Source organism: Brienomyrus brachyistius, chromosome 5 (genome assembly GCF_023856365.1).
Source record: "Brienomyrus brachyistius isolate T26 chromosome 5, BBRACH_0.4, whole genome shotgun sequence".
NCBI lineage: Eukaryota > Metazoa > Chordata > Actinopteri > Osteoglossiformes > Mormyridae > Brienomyrus > Brienomyrus brachyistius.
In genome coordinates, this window is record NC_064537.1 from 332,832 (window position 1) to 350,544 (window position 17,713).

Sequence of the window (17,713 nt, forward strand, 5' to 3'; positions counted from 1 at the left end):
TCCTGTGCAAAGTTTGTACTTATATATGTATGTAATATGTTCTTTGAAATTCGCGGTGTCCCGAGGAAGTTGTATGACTTGAGGCCAAACAGTAATAGATTACATCTTAAGTCAACACAATGTGTCTTAATGTGTGTTTTTTCTTTGTAAAAGAGCTGCACCAGATGGGTTTGTTCTGTGGTGAGTAACCAGTTCTCTTAGAGACCTGTTTATTTACAATGGGAAGAAATTGTGTTTTCACACGTGAAACATTTTTTCAAAAAAAGATTCAAGATTCAAAGATATTTTATTGTCAATTCATATTTTATGTGCAAGACATACATGAGAACTGAAATGCCGTTTCTAGCTCACTAGTGTGCATACCGTCCAATTAGAACTAGAAAGTTTAATCCTATTTCTATTCACACTTATGTTTTCCCTTGATAACAGAACTACTCAGAAATGCACTGTTTTGGCATATACGTGGAAAAGCACGGACTCAGGAAATGTGTGCGTTTTACTTTGTTAGAAAAATAAAGGCTTATACGCGTATATAAATACTTAATAACCCTTCTGAAATAAGATTTTCATATTATTATGGGTTTTGTGAGTTAAAACCCACGCTATAACAATTGTTAGTATCTTATTCATGTTATAATACAGTTTTAATTTAATTTATATAAATAAAAACAAACATGTATGTCGATCTATGCATTACGCTTTCGTGAAGTTTGCACCCAGAATTTCCCGAGATCAATAAAGTTAATATTAATCTTAAATCATAATTTTAATCTTAATCTTAATCCACTTGTTCTGAATAAATCCCGCTTTACTGATTTCCATAGCGCAGAAGATACATCGGCCAATCAGCGCGCTCGGGGGCGTGGCCGCAAAGTTTCACGCAGCTATCTGAAGGCAGATCCAGGGCGCGGAAGCTGCGTGTGGATAGCAACGGTGATACGGGAAGATAGGAGACGTGGACCAAAGCCCAGTGAACTCCGGGGAAGAGAGCAAGGTAAGCCCCGGCCGAGCTAAGCCTGGAATACATCGGATGCGGGGCGTGCGCGTCGCGGCTGCGGAAAGTTTCGATTTTAATTTCGGCGCCCATGTTAACACCACACTGCCTAGCGGCAGCGCCGCATCTAGAGGGTCGGAGTAATGCTTATTTTTCGGCAAGCAGGTCTCAGCAAAAATACGCGGCTAAAAATGTATCGATAGTCACAATGACATACCAGGAAAATAACGTAACTGACATCTTTCACTACTGTTTCAGTGTCTATGCCACATACCATAGACAATAAATATTAATTATTTGAACCATTTTCCTAATTTCATGCTATTGAATGAGAAAGTGGAGGAACATATACTATATAGTCAGAGCAGTAATCCCAGTGTAGGCTATAATTACGTAGATAAGTAAACAGAACATTAGGTGAAGCATAGTATTCAGGTGCGCTCTCGTTCTGAACGAGGATAAAGAAAATGTATGTTATTCATCCATCCATCCATTTTCCAAACCGCTTATCCTACTGGGTCGCGGGGGGTCCGGAGTCTATCCCGGAAGCAATGGGCATGAGGCAGGGAACAACCCAGGATGGGGGGCCAGCCCATCGCAGGGCACACTCACACACCATTGACTCTCACATGCATACCTACGGGTGTGAGGTGTGAGGCAACAGTGCTAACCACTGCACCACCATGCCGCCCCCTATGTTATTCATAGTTAATATTATTATTGCTATTATTGTTGTTATTATTATTACCACTACTACACAGTTGACCACACGCTTCTTAACCTTTGTCTAAACTAAATTTAAAATTGAAATCAAACATTCTGTATTGATGACCATTATCAAACTGAAAATGAAACTAGTCAACTTTACGGTCTCCTTTGACTTCAAAACATTCTGTTATTGATGGTCATTATCAAAGGTGAACTTGTAGAAATACAGGGGCTTGCAGCAACGCTTAATAACTGCGCTTTGTCTATTACAGATCAGTGACTGTAAACAAGACAGCTGGGCTATTGAACGTGAAGTCACCAAAAACTGAAATATTAATTAAAATTCGCCCGTAAAGAAATTTTGAAAACCAGTGGCTGTTGCTTGCATTTGTTGGAAAATATTACAGCCGGAGAAATAAAATGTGAGACGCTCGGCATCTTCCCTGGCGAATTTTATCTGCAAGTTTCAAATTGCCAGAATAGTATTGCTTTTGACAATGTACCATCTTGTACCGCGATATATTGTCCCATGAGGATACCAACTCATCTCCTCCAAGAATAATTCTTCTGTTCCTTCTTGGTTCTCTGCTCTATCAAAGTCACTACTGCCACCTGCTGGAAACATCTAAATTATTTTGCACATGCGCAGTCGTAGCACATGATGTCCGCTGCAACAAAAATTCTGGGTTACACGTGCATCTGCCGCAGCCATCTAGTGACTCAGTGCATGACAAAAAGTGCATGTGGAAAGGTGAAGTATGAATTGGCCTTAAAAGTAAAAGATGGCAGTACAGGCTGAGCAGATTTCACTTTGTCTTTTTTATTTTACAGAGGAAGGCAGGAAATATGTTTGTTAATGTGGGGTATGTGCAGTGCAGGAGGTTGAAAATCCCCAGACTAACCCAAATGAAGAATGTAAATTTTTTGTACCATTTTCTCTATCTCTCTACGCAAGACAGCGATAGAGAACTGAGTGTTGTGGCGGGTATGATGCCGTGTTTATCTAGGAGAGGCTCACACATTGGATGCACGGTTTTTGTGTTCACTATGCGGCTGCTTCATGTAGTTGTGACAGATACTTCTGATCATCAGGTAATACTGTAGCTCAGCGGATTGCATTCTGCTGGGCAGAATGAATGTTTCCGGTGTCTGCCTGTTTAGTGGCGGCTCAAAGGTCAGTGGAGTATAGCAGGCGAGGCACACCTTTGCCCAGAGTCCTGCTCCAGGTTAATAGCAGAGTGCCTGGAAGGCATTTTTAAAGTGTAAATAAACTCACCGTATTCATACCTGAAAACCCAGGGACATTTTGAAGGCAGCCGTTTCCAACACAGTAAGGCCTGTGCCTTTTTTTGTTTTTATTGTCGGTCATATGTTACCCGTCCATATCTGACACTTACCTATTTAGTTTTTTCTGTGTGGTGTGGATGAACGTTTATTTGATAATGGTATATATGGGATATTCGGTATGCAGACTGGCTGGGCGGGCGGTCTGGGGGCTGCCAGTGTCAGTATGCAGACTGGGCTGGGTGGGCGGTCTGGGAGCTGCCAGCATCGGTATGGAGACTGGGCTGGGTGGGCGGTCTGGGGGCTGCCAGTGTCAGTATGCAGACTGGGCTGGGTGGGCGGTCTGGGAGCTGCCAGCATCGGTATGGAGACTGGGCTGGGTGGGCGGTCTGGGGGCTGCCAGCATCGGTATGGAGACTGGGCTGGGTGGGCGGTCTGGGGGCTGCCAGTGTCAGTATGCAGACTGGGCTGGGTGGGCGGTCTGGGAGCTGCCAGCATCGGTATGGAGACTGGGCTGGGTGGGCGGTCTGGGGGCTGCCAGTGTCAGTATGCAGACTGGGCTGGGTGGGCGGTCTGGGGGCTGCCAGCGTCTGTATGCAGACTGGGCTGGGTGGGCGGTCTGGGGGCTGCCAGCGTCTGTATCCAGACTGGGCTGGGTGGGCAGTCTGGGGGCTGCCAGCGTCTGTATGCAGACTGGGCTGGGCGGGCGGTCTGGGGGCTGCCAGCATCTGTATGGAGACTGGGCTGGGCGGGCGGTCTGGGGGCTGCCAGAGTCTGTATGCAGACTGGGCTGGGTGGGCGGTCTGGGGGCTGCCAGCGTCTGTATGCAGACTGGGCTGGGTGGGCGGTCTGGGGGCTGCCAGCGTCTGTATCCAGACTGGGCTGGGTGGGCAGTCTGGGAGCTGCCAGCATCGGTATGGAGACTGGGCTGGGTGGGCAGTCTGGGGGCTGCCAGTGTCAGTATGCAGACTGGGCTGGGCGGGCGGTCTGGGGGCTGCCAGCATCTGTATGGAGACTGGGCTGGGCGGGCGGTCTGGGGGCTGCCAGAGTCTGTATGCAGACTGGGCTGGGCGGGTGGTCTGGGGGCTGCCAGCATCTGTATGCAGACTGGGCTGGGCGGGCGGTCTGGGGGCTGCCAGCATCTGTATGCAGACTGGGCTAGGTGGGCGGTCTGGGGGCTGCCAGCATCTGTATGCAGACTGGGCTGGGTGGGCGGTCTGGGGGCTGCCAGCATCTGTATGCAGACTGGGCTGGGCGGGCAGTCTGGGGGCTGCCAGAGTCTGTATGCAGACTGGGCTGGGCGGGCGGTCTGGGGGCTGCCAGAGTCTGTATGCAGACTGGGCTGGGCGGGCGGTCTGGGGGCTGCCAGCATCTGTATGCAGACTGGGCTGGGTGGGCGGTCTGGGGGCTGCCAGCATCTGTATGCAGACTGGGCTGGGCGGGCGGTCTGGGGGCTGCCAGCATCTGTATGCAGACTGGGCTGGGTGGGCGGTCTGGGGGCTGCCAGAGTCTGTATGCAGACTGGGCTGGGCGGGTGGTCTGGGGGCTGCCAGCATCTGTATGCAGACTGGGCTGGGTGGGCGGTCTGGGGGCTGCCAGCATCTGTATGCAGACTGGGCTGGGTGGGCAGTCTGGGGGCTGCCAGAGTCTGTATGCAGACTGGGCTGGGCGGGTGGTCTGGGGGCTGCCAGCATCTGTATGCAGACTGGGCTGGGTGGGCAGTCTGGGGGCTGCCAGCATCTGTATGGAGACTGGGCTGGGTGGGCGGTCTGGGGGCTGCCAGTGTCTGTATGCAGACTGGGCTGGGTGGGCAGTCTGGGAGCTCCCAGCGTCAGTATGCAGACTGGGCTGGGTGGGCCGTCTAGGGGCTGCCAGCATCGGTATGCAGACTGAGCCGGGATGGGCGGGCGGTCTGGGGGCTGCCAGCGTCGGTATGCAGACTGGGCTGGGTGGGCGGTCTGGGGGCTGCCAGCATCGGTATACAGACTGAGCCGGGATGGGCGGGCGGTCTGGGGGCTGCCAGCGTCTGTATGCAGACAGGGCTGGGCGGGTGGTCTGGAAGCTGCCAGTGTCAGTGTACAGACTGAGTCGGGCTGGGCAGGCGTTCTTAGTCCTCCGGATTGCTGTTCAGCAATGGCCGAGTAGATAAACATTACATGAAGAAGGACTAGATGCAAGATTTTTGGGTCGGGACACAATTTTTCTGAGCTTGTATAGTGTCTGATTCCATTTCTGATACATGATCCATATGGTATGTATTATTAATACAAAAAAGGTGGCCTGAAGGCATATAACCACAAATAAGCAACTGGCATCACTAGGTGTGTCCAAAGAAAGCCCTGCTTCCAGGGATGTGACCATAAGCCACTCACACCTGGAGTCAGCTAGCATGTAGTGTAGAGGCTATGTGTATCAGGGAAGCATTTATCTATCAGAGAGCCCTGAATGTTGATTAGATGCCTGACTTGATGGCACCAGGAATATATTTCATGGTCATGCTGTAACAACAGATCTTTAAGATCACTGCATGAACAGTGACATTCGCATCCACTGCATGCTTCTCATTGTACTTGCTTAAGTTATTGATGATGGAATTCAACTTCTTACTTAGTTTCAAGGAGATCATCAAGGAAAGTAGGTTTTCTTGCTAATGGTGACCAATGTTGGCTTAAATAAATGTTTTAAATACCAGATGATTTTCACTAAGGTCACTTTTCTCCATAGGTCTCAATCCAGAAGACATTGTCTGATAAAGACACATCTGAACAAGTGCAACTTTTTTTGACTCCATCTTCCAAGTAGCCCTTGCTGTGTCTCTCTCCCTACAGTACTCAAGCCTTAAACAGCTTTCCACATTGTACTCCCCTCTACTTTGCAGAGAATCAGGATGGACATTCATGAAAAGTCCAACTGCTACTACAACCGGACAGTGGAGTTCTTTTACAACCAGGCCGGGAAGAACATCAGCTCAGAGTGGACCACACGTGACCAGGTTGTGGTGGGGCTGGGCCTCACCGTTTCTGTTATCGTCATCTTGGCCAACATCCTGGTTATGACTGCTATCATAATTAACCGTCGGTTCCATTATCCGATCTACTACCTCCTGGGCAACCTGGCTGCTGCGGACCTTTTCGCCGGCCTGGCTTATCTGCACCTGATGTTCCACACGGGTCCCTGGACCAGCCGGCTCACCGTGTACAGATGGTTCTTGAGGCAGGGTCTGATTGACACCAGCTTGACCGCATCAGTGGTGAACCTGTTGGCTGTGGCTGTGGAGCGGCACCAGTCAGTGTTCACCATGCAGCTTCACAGCAACATGAGCAAGAGGCGGGTGCTCTCACTCATACTGGGAATCTGGCTGGTGGCGCTGCTTTTAGGGCTGGTGCCCAGTATGGGTTGGCACTGCTTATGCCACCTGCCTGATTGTTCCAAGATGGCGCCACTGTACAGGCGCAGCTACCTGATCTTCTGGGCTGTGCTCAACCTGCTCACGTTCTTCATCATGTTGGCCGTCTACACACACATCTTTGTGTACGTGCGTCACAAAAGCCGCTGCATGTCTCAGTACACGATGCAGATGAAGCACCAGGAAACAGTGGTTAACCTTATGAAGACTGTCTCCATGATCCTGGGTGAGTTTCTATTACATGCACACAGCACACAGTCCGGAAAGCAGGTTAACCATGACAAATTATGACTCATGCAGGACGACTGAGGTGTGAATGACCTCAGCTTGTCAGACACTGTTATGCAGATAAGTGGTTTGTAATATTAACACATTTTTTCATGTACTGTAGTGTAGGCTAGTGAGATGTGATGCTTTATTTGCCATCTGACATGTACAGGTATATTGGAATGCTTCTTATCCCGTCATGCTTTCCTTTGTGACAGGCACACATATTCAGTTTAGAGAGTGGACTGGGGGCAGGGTCACACATTTACCTAATAGCTATGGAGCATTTTTGGGGGGGGGGGGTTAAAGGCCTAGCGCAAGGACCCTTTGGATCCTGCTGAAGACGGAATTTGAACTGGTGTCCTTTTGGTTTTCCGATTACAGGCACATTACCTGTTGAGCTATACTGCTAACCCCCCCACCCCCAGAAAAAAATGCATTTTAAATGAGTAGCATTTTTTAGAATGGTTTGCTTTGTAAATGGGTAGTTGATTTGTAAAGAGTTTAGACAATAACATATAACCCGTGGGGAGCAGAAAAGTACAGACAGCTCTGTTTAGTCTGTTAGGAAGTTTGTAAAGGTGTGAGGTAGGTGCTGAGTTCTGCTTTCTGTCACTGATTACATTCTGAAGCCTCATGCATTGTACTCTCTGCTTGTTGTGGAACACTTTTCCTCAGATTTAATTCTCCTCCTTGTTGCTTTTTATCAGTGTAACATCCTCATTGGTACAACTGCCCTTATATGGTAATTAGTGCTGTCCCATGTCCCAAACTATTATTCTTTAAATGATTAATCTAGCTATTATTTTTTTCTCCGGTTATTTGACTAATCTAACAACTAATTTTTTGATTCACCTGATGATAAATTTATTGATAAGCAATTATTTTCAAGTCAGTCATTTAATACAACTATTCACCCCCTCCCACACACACTAATCTGAAATTCTCATTAGCATTTCAATTTATTAAAATTTCTTAAACATTACTAACAAAAAAAGCAAATCTTAAGAGATATAAGTGCATGAACCAAAAAATAAGAAAAATTTAAGTTACAATGACAAATAATAACATGAAGAGACAGTTGGGCATTACAGTGGAGGAATGTAAGCATGTCTACATGATCTGCAGTTAGGCTTCCTCTTTTTTTAGCTGCAGACGCCTGTAGAGTGGAGCTCCACTGGAAATACGTCACCTCAACTCTGTGTTAAACCCTAACTACTGAGTATGATTCTGAGTTACTGTAATGAAATTTCGGCAAAATGGACTAGCCTGCCGCATCATTTTTCATTTTGAATTCAGCCCTCTGTAGGTTGATAATTTAATTTCCATCAAACGATGTGGCATCCTTTCCTTCCTAACACATTACCAAGTCTACATCAGTATTGATATCGAGCATGATTTTTCATACGACCCATGACATGTTTATATTTCATTATTAAATCTGACTGGCAGATCAATCTTTTGGTCTTATAAATAAGTAGTTTGACATATTCCACTAATAAGCGCAGGCAAGGTTCACCACTGGAACCCGTCATATTAGGCAGAGGTACATTGGGTGTTGGTTGAATTTTTCGATGCAGAAGTTGAGATGCAAGCAAAAAATATATTCATTTATTGTAACTGAAGTATAAAAATAAATCTATTTGCTCTGTTTTTGCCCTGCTAATTATATCCCCTTTTTCTACACTGCACAGCATATAAGTTAGTGGTGGTGTTTCTGGTTGACCAATCAGCAAGCATCACAGCACCTTGCCAGTAGTTTATGTTGGAACAAAAAGTACCTAATCAGGAGTCCCATTGCAAATCCCATGCAGTTCATCCTGACAGGGTGTGGATGGAGTACCTGATATGGTTCAACGTGGTTCATCATGACAGGGTTTGGACTGGCTGACCGACTCCCGCGGTTCATCATGACAGGGTTCGGATGGACTGGCCGACTCTCCCGCGGTTCATCATGACAGGGTTTAGACGGACTGACCGACTCTCCCGCGGTTCATCATGACAGGGTTTAGACGCACTGGCTGACTCTCGCGCGGTTCATCATGACAGGGTTTAGACGGACTGACCGACTCTCCCGCGGTTCATCATGACAGGGTTTAAACGGACTGGCTGACTCTCCCGCGGTTCATCATGACAGGGTTTAGACGGACTGGCTGACTCTCCCGCGGTTCATCATGACAGGGTTTAGACGGACTGGCTGACTCTCCCGTGGTTCATCATGACAGGGTTTAGACGGACTGGCCGACTCTCCCGCGGTTCATCATGACAGGGTTTGGGCTGGCTGGTCAACTCTCCCGCGGTTCATCATAACAGGGTTTGGACGCACTGGCTGACTCTCCCGCGGTTCATCATGACAGGGTTTGGACGCACTGGCTGACTCTCCCGCGGTTCATCATGACAGGGTTTGGACTGGCTGGCTGACTCCCGCGGTTCATCATGACAGGGTTTGGATGGACTGGCCGACTCTCCCGCGGTTCATCATGACAGGGTTTGGACTGGCTGGCTGACTCCCGCGGTTCATCATGACAGGGTTTGGATGGACTGGCCGACTCTCCCGCGGTTCATCATGACAGGGTTTAGACGGACTGACCGACTCTCCCGCGGTTCATCATGACAGGGTTTAGACGGACTGACCGACTCTCCCGCGGTTCATCATGACAGGGTTTAAACGGACTGGCTGACTCTCCCGCGGTTCATCATGACAGGGTTTAGACGGACTGGCTGACTCTCCCGCGGTTCATAATGACAGGGTTTAGACGGACTGGCTGACTCTCCCGTGGTTCATCATGACAGGGTTTAGACGGACTGGCCGAGTCTCCCGCGGTTCATCATGACAGGGTTTAGACGGACTGGCTGACTCTCCCGCGGTTCATCATGACAGGGTTTAAACGGACTGGCTGACTCTCCCGCGGTTCATCATGACAGGGTTTAGACGGACTGGCTGACTCTCCCGCGGTTCATCATGACAGGGTTTAGACGGACTGGCCGACTCTCCCGTGGTTCATCATGACAGGGTTTAGACGGACTGACCGACTCTCCCGCGGTTCATCATGACAGGGTTTAGACGGACTGGCTGACTCTCCCGCGGTTCATCATGACAGGGTTTAGACGGACTGGCTGACTCTCCCACGGTTCATCATGACAGGGTTTAGACGGACTGGCCGACTCTCCCACGGTTCATCATGACAGGGTTTAGACGGACTGGCTGACTCTCCCGCGGTTCATCATGACAGGGTTTAGACGGACTGGCTGACTCTCCCGCGGTTCATCATGACAGGGTTTAGACGGACTGGCTGACTCTCCCGTGGTTCATCATGACAGGGTTTAGACGGACTGACCGACTCTCCCGCGGTTCATCATGACAGGGTTTAGACGGACTGGCTGACTCTCCCGCGGTTCATCATGACAGGGTTTAGACGGACTGGCTGACTCTCCCGTGGTTCATCATGACAGGGTTTAGACGGACTGACCGATTCTCCCGCGGTTCATCATGACAGGGTTTAGACGGACTGGCTGACTCTCCCGCGGTTCATCATGACAGGGTTTAGACGGACTGGCCGAGTCTCCCGCGGTTCATCATGACAGGGTTTGGGCTGGCTGGCCGACTCTCCCGCGGTTCATCATAACAGGGTTTGGGCTGGTTGGCCGACTCTCCCGCGGTTCATCATGACAGGGTTTGGGCTGGCTGGCCGACTCTCCCGCGGTTCATCATGACAGGGTTTGGACGCACTGGCTGACCCTCCCGCGGTTCATCATGACAGGGTTTAGACGGACTAACCGACTCTCGCACGGTTCATCATGACAGGGTTTGGATGCACTGGCTGACTCTTCCGCGGTTCATCATGACAGGGTTTGGGCTGGCTGGTTGACTCTCCCGCGGTTCATCATGACAGGGTTTGGACGCACTGGCTGACCCTCCCGCGGTTCATCATGACAGGGTTTAGACGGACTGACTGACTCTCGCACGGTTCATCATGACAGGGTTTGGATGCACTGGCTGACTCTTCCGCGGTTCATCATGACAGGGTTCGGACTGGCTAGCCAACTCCCACACAATTCAACCCACCAGGATTAGGACCAATTGGCCAATTCCCATTTGGTTTATTGTCAGTCAGAGCAGCTGGCCGTCCCTTAATAGAGGTCACCATGAAAGAATTCAGATTTCCCCTCCCCCATACAAACCTGACTATTCCCTGATCATGGCCTCCATGACCATAATGTACACTGTCATCTCAAGCATGCTTACTATATATTGTCTTAACCCACCCATGGCCAACTTGAATATTCTCAGTCATCCAACACTGCATGTTCAATACACATTACTTTCTGAAGTGTTTAAACCATATTGGTGCTCTGGCTTGGCTCACATGTGACGAGTATTGGCAGTCAGGGAAAGTGGGCGGCCAGGACAGAGCTGTGCTGATGAGGCTAATAGTCATGCTACATATGTAGACATTCACAAATGTTGTTCTCCTTGTCCACCCCCCCCCCATTAGGTGCATTTGTGATCTGCTGGACCCCTGGCTTGGTACTCCTGCTACTAGATGGGCTCCACTGTGAGGCCTGTCAGGTACTGAGATACGAGAAGTATTGCCTGGTTCTGGCTGAGTGCAACTCGCTGATGAACCCCATCATCTTCTCATACCGGGACCAAGACATGCGGCAAACCTTCAGACAGATTCTGTGCTGCTGGTATTGGCGACGACAGCGCAGCCGGGGCCACCAGGGGGCGACACTGGGGATCCGCTTCAACAGCCAGGAGGAGGAGGTACTCTCCGTGAAGGTGCACCACCACAGATCTTGAGCGCTGCATTCTATGGAGCCATCACACTTATTTTAGAGCAAGTTTCACTCCGTAAAAGGAGAGGATGAGAAGGGCCAGGCTCTGAGTAGGTCAGGGGACACTGTGGCCCTCCAGGGCACGGGGAGTCCCAGGGAGTTCCAGCTAAATTCTGTAGCTTCATTTGTTCTTACTTTAATGAGCATCTGTGTCAAATAGCTTTTCATTTTCCCTAGATTTACAAAGTATTTCTGCATTTAACTGGCATGTATTAAAAAAACTGAAAAATTATTTTTGTTCCCATGTCACCACTCAAGATTCTCGCTCATTGCACGGATTTTACACGTCAGTCATACAGAGAAACAGTCTAGGCTAAAGACTGCTGTGTCTCAAGGAGTGAAGTAGTTTACAGATGCAGGAGACAACCTGCACAGCATGGGGAGACAATAACAATCGTACAGACTTCTTGCAGGGGCAGGTTTCATATTCCCAATCCTGCAGATGTGAGACAACAGTCGTGCCCACTGAGCCACAAAAACTTTCTTCATTTTATTAAAACAAACTATGCATTTCAGTGTCTTCACTGGTAAAATCTTTTTTTTTCAGTGTTATGGGTGATTTTTGATTTTAATCATTTTTTTTTTCATGAAGACGACACAGAACTCAAAAATAATTTCCTTTATTTTGAAACTATATGGAAACAACAATCGTAATTGTAATCGTAACAAGGAGTGTTATAAAAATAAAAAATCAAATATTTTAAATATCATATAATAAATATAAAATTAAATATAATTGCTAAAAATAACTTAAACTGAAAAACTGAAATACATTTACATAAAATAAAGCACCATGACAATGGCAATGACAACTTGAATTATAACTAACAAACATAAGAAAGGCCTTTAGTTTCCTCTTTTTCCCCAACAATGTATAGCAGTGCAACAATAACATAATGTTAAATATTCTTCAATTATTAACCTGCTGGCTCTAATGCGATTTGGGAGACCTTCCGTGATAAGACCCTGAAGGTTGCCAAGGGGTGTGTTGGTATTACTGGTGTTTCCAGAAGGAGGTGCTTTATCTCGCAGGGCACCTTGGTTATTATCGAGAGGAGTTGCAGCGCACTATGTGGTGGCAGCTCCAGTCTGTACCGGGAACTGAGGAGGACGGCTGACAAGCTCTGAGGGCAGATAAGGAGGCCTTTGTTAGAAGAATCTGTGTCACCATCTGTGGTTCAGTGACCCACATCCTGCTTAGAGAGGAGTCGAAGCATTATGCAAATCTGAATCTGTTCCTCGGAGATTTGCAGTCAGAGCAGTTGATGGAATGGTCCTTACAGTTGACACTGCAGTTGTGACCCGCTGGGTTGGCTACTAGTTATTTAAAGCTGATCCCCCGGCTAGGATGTTGTACATCTCTGGCTCCACAGTTCTCTCTCAGTTCTCTTCTTGGGGCACCTTTATCAGACTTCCACACTGAACTTCAGGATCCTCTTGATGTACACTCACAGCTCTGCATGATTCGAGGGGGGCGGGGGGTTGCTTGACAGCCAACAAAGACAGTAGCTCTGTAATATAGGTCTCTCCTGTAGCCTGTCCACCTTCTTATTGTCCGTGTACGTTGTCCGGAATTAGGGGTGTACAAGTGACGTCATGTCTAACTGTCTAACAGTTCAACTTTAGCCAGATCACTGTATTTCTTCTTCAGAATCTCCAGTATGTCACTTGTAATTTTTTTGTGAGCTCAGTCTCTCCCTGCTCAGACTTTAGTAGACTGTTGTTGAACAGGTGCAGCACCAGTTTAAGGAATTAGATACTGACATAGGTTTCACCAGAAAATGCATTAGTGAAATCAGGCAGCGGTTTAATGGCTATGGGCCTATTATTGTAGCAAAATTTCTTGTAAATGTGTATGGAAAGTTCTGTGACTGTTTCTCAATCTGTGTGTGCAGAATCAGATTTGTAAATGTGTGAAATAATCTGTAAATGCATACTGACATTCACAAATGCGTACAGGAATCTGTAAATGTGTATTCAGATCCTGTGTACGTAATCAGATTTGTATGTGTAATGACAGGTAATAATGGCTAAAAAGTTGTATATACCAACAAATCTTCAGTTACAACTCATGCGAACCCCTCAGTTGACTGTTGGTTTATACGTGATTTTTGCTACACTTCTGCCGCGGTAGATCGGCAAATACGTGTGGAGAGTTGTCTGTGTATGGAGCTTTTGAGGGCTTAGGGCTGTCCCACTCCCAAGCTTTTGAGGGCTTAGGGCTGTCCCACTCCCAAGCTTTTGAGGGCTTAGGGCTGTCCCACTCCCAAGCTTTTGAGGGCTTAGGGCTGTCCCACTCCCAAGCTTTTGAAGGCTTAGGGCTGTCCCACTCCTAAGCTTTTGAGGGCTTAGGGCTGTCCCACTCCCAAGCTTTTGAGGGCTTACGTATGATATACATATGTACTGAACGAATGCAGCAAATGCGGAACCTTTGTGCATTTATGTGTTTCCCCCAAGCAACATTCGGAAAGGGCCGGATGCAGCTGCCTCTATACGCATGTGTGCATAGTTAAGGCAAGTACAGATAAACCAGTATTTGAAGGTACAGTTCATTTTTTAAATGTGCGCCTTAATGGATATTTATTTTATTTTCATTTACTTGAGAAAATAGTTACTTTTATTTACTTTTAATTTTACTGCCAAATCCTGCGACTGCGTCTGCCAAATCCTGTAAATGTAAATGTACTGTTTTTAGTAGGTTGCAGCAGTATTGACAGAGACTATTTTATTTAAGAAAGCCAGTTTTATTTTGTTCATTAAACCACTGTTTAATAAAGAAACAAAGAATCAATTTCTGTTTTGTTTCTTTTACCCCGCTATACCAAAAACATACCAAACCGTGACTTCAAAACCGAGGTACGAACCGAACCGTGATTTTTGTGTACTGTTATGCCCCTAGTACTAGGTGTCTTGTTTTTTTTCTGAGCCTAGCACTTGCCCCACAAATTTTAAACTATATCATGCCATCAGAAAATGCAGTGGTGCACACGAGACCCCTTTTGTCCATAATACTGGAGCAGGCAGCTAATAGGAAGCTGGTACTTTTGAATTGTCTGTTCACTTGAGTCATTTCATAAATGTGGAAATGCTGCTACTCCCAGGAAGAATGCGATTTACATGCCGGGGAGTAAGAGTCGCAGTGGATTTATAGGCACACCTACAATAAAAGGCTAGATAAGATGAACTTTATTGATGGTCCAAGGAGTGTATAAATGTAAAGAAATGCTGTAGCTGTCATGCAGGATGGCTGGATGTTTATAACTCACACACATTCCTGTCTATGCTCATAGAAATGAATGGAGAGTCCCACTAATGATAGGGATATATGAACTGTGTCTGTTTGTCTGTGTGTTTGTGTCTGCATATGTTTCTATGTGCATGTGTGTCTTTGTGTGTTACTGTCCTGTTAGAGGAATCTGTTCATCCACCAAATTTTGTATGCAAACCAATGCATTTTTTCACAAAATTTTTGGTTGCAAATCAAATTGTTAGTAGACCACAGTGTTCATGAATCGCAGGCATCACTGTACTTAAATAAATATCAGCGTAATCTACAAATTGTGTCTAACTAGGTGCTTCAGCAAGCAGCACCCAAAAGGTCTCTTAAAGTTCAACCGCAAAGACTGTGATGTCGGCCTGTCGTGAGTGAGAAAGTCAAATAAAAGTGATCTGAAAAGCTGAAGTAATCCAAATAGCAAAACGCCCAAGCCACCTGTCACGATCCATGGCGTGGGTAATGCGCACAGGCAGGCAGGAAACAGGCAAGGCAAGTGTAATCGGGGAAAACGGGGGTTTATTGGGGAAGGTAAGGGCAGGACGGAACACTCAACTGTCAACGAGGGACAGGGAACAGGACGGACAGACAGAACTGGCACAAAGACAGGAAATGGGACAGGACCTGACACAGGACAGGGAACGCGGATAGACAGATTAGGAAGGGAGACACAGAGGGAACAGGCGGGACAAAAGGACCAGGAGTGACTGGAGGGAACACCGGGGGACGAGGAGCAGAGACAGGCGGAACAAAGGGACGAGGAGCAAACAGAGGAGGGAGATAGGCAGGGGAGTAGGGAGAGAAGGAGGGGGAATAAAGGGGAGCCCGAGGGAGCCCCAGCGGGCGACGGGTGGCAGCCGGAGGGGCCGCAGGCGGCCGGGAGGCCGGAGCAGGAGGGGACCTCGGAGCGGCAGAGGAGGCAGGGTGAGGGACCGATGGAGGGGCCGAGGAGGAAGGTGGAGGGAGACCCAGGGAAGGGGACGAAGGAGCTGGAGGGGACCTAGGCGAGGGCAAGGAGACGGGGGAGCCGCAATAGGCGGCGATGTCCTCCGACGCGCTGGAGTTGGGGGACCAGCAGGCGACTGAGGAGCCGCCGTCAGGGAGCCTGCAGGCGACCGACGAGACGCCGGACTGTGTTTGTGTATCTGTCTGTGTCTGTCAGTGTCTGTGTGTGTCTGTCTCTCTCTTTGTGTCTGCGTGTGTACTGTATGTGAGTGTGTGTCTGTGCATATGTCTGTGTGTGTGTCTGTCTGTGTATGTATCTGCCTGTATGTGTGTGTGTGTGTGTGTGTCTGTGTTTGTATCTGCCTGTGTGTGTGTCTGTCTCTCTCTTTGTGTCTGCGTGTGTACTGTATGTGAGTGTGTGTCTGTGTGCGTCTGTGTGTGTGTTACTGTCCTGTCTAATAACAGCTTATGTGTCTGCTTGCATTCTTTCTCCACACAGCTTGACAGAAACAAGCACACAAGCACCATGACCAATGGCACCAGGTTCACCTTGGCCAACAGCAGTGAGATGCTCTCCTCCTCAGAGGGCTGAGCCTGTCCTTCACTTGGAGGATGGCCCCACTGGGCTGCCCCGCCCTGCACTGTGTGCTGTACTGGCAGCCCCTCCCCCATGGAGCGAATGCGAGGGCTAGTCCCAGCAGATGCTTCTGTAAATAACGTAAGAGCATACCGCAGAAATGATTTGTATGTAAAATAGACATTTCGGCAAGTATGAAGAGGCACTTCTCTTATAATGAGGTACTTAAATAAATCAGAGTAAAACTAACTTCTGTTCTTTTTCTTTTTTACCAGTTCCTCACTAATTAGCAGTGGTTTGGCCTTAAACAATAATGCTGTGATTGCTGTTTCACATATGCTACATCCATAAGAGTGTACACTTACCAGTGGGTTCAGAAAGAACACAAAGCCAAAACCTATTCATACATCCATTTTCCAAACTGCCATGGATGGATGGATGGATGTTCTGAAACCTTACCTTTCTGCAGAATGGTAAACATGAAACCCAATTTTCACTACATTCACAAAACCTTTGACTTGTCTTGCAAAATCAGTTTACTCAAAATTATATCTTTGGTCAAAGGCAAATTCTGCTTTCAGATCACACACAAAGCTGGTGAAAACATAAGCAGCACTGAGCATTCATTACAGTTTGCAAACTTCAGAGGCTACTGTAGGTCTTGACCATTCAGTTCTGCAAATGGATTTTGGACTTTCTAACCAAGTATGCTCGGTTAGTTAGGCTTGACACACAATGGTCCTGCACCCTGACACTCAGCACCAGTATCCCACACAGCAGCGTATGCGCATCAGCCCCCTCCTCCACTCTCTGCTCACCCATGACTGTGTCCCTGCTTTCAATTTCAACTCAGTCATTAAATATGCAGACCACACCACAGTGAGACAGCGACAACAGCGAGACAGAGTACAGTGAGAAGGTGCAGCAGCTGACCAGAGAACAGCTTGACAAAAAGCTCATCACTGATTTCAGGAAGGTAGTGATGCAGCACGTGCTTCATGATACGTCGACCGAACAACGGCAGAGAGGGTATATAACTTCAAATTCCTGGGTGTGACAATCTCACAGGATCTGTCATGGACAGTCAACATCACCTACTTGACCAAGAAGGCATGGCAATGACTGTTCTTCTTAAGAATAATAAATAAAGTAAACCTCAACTCCAACCTGTTTACCATATTCTACCGAGGCAGCATTGAAAACATTCTCACCTACTGCATCTCAACATAGCATCCCAACTGCACGATTACAGAGAGAAAAGTACTACAGTATGTCAGCAGTGCTCAGAGAAATGATGGCGTTCCACCGCCCACAATGGAGAGCAAGTACAGCAGTAGGTGTCTCAGCAGAGCACCACCATCTCCAGAATGGTCATAGAAGTCTGCCACAGGAGAAGGAGTATTTGTTTGTCCCAGTGTT

General features: G+C 47.7%; 1 protein-coding gene across 4 annotated transcripts; it reads left to right on the forward strand.

Annotated features, from left to right (window-relative positions):
- Positions 1–851: 851 nt before the first annotated feature.
- Positions 852–16,798, forward strand: LOC125741937 (lysophosphatidic acid receptor 2-like). Of its 4 annotated transcripts, XR_007397942.1 has the most exons (5): positions 852–994; positions 5,711–6,618; positions 11,156–11,427; positions 16,217–16,435; positions 16,570–16,798. XR_007397942.1 is itself a non-coding variant. In XM_049013479.1 (4 exons), exons 2-4 carry the CDS (start codon positions 5,874–5,876, stop codon positions 16,307–16,309), a joined length of 1,110 nt encoding a protein of 369 aa, XP_048869436.1. In that variant the 5' UTR covers positions 852–994; positions 5,711–5,873; the 3' UTR covers positions 16,310–16,543. The 4 variants fall into 4 exon arrangements, 3 of the variants coding, with proteins under 3 accessions (XP_048869436.1, XP_048869437.1, XP_048869438.1); XM_049013479.1 differs by lacking the exon at positions 16,570–16,798 and having other exon boundaries at positions 16,217–16,543; XM_049013480.1 differs by lacking the exon at positions 16,570–16,798 and having other exon boundaries at positions 863–994; positions 5,865–6,618; positions 16,217–16,543.
- The last annotated feature ends 915 nt before the right edge of the window (positions 16,799–17,713 follow it).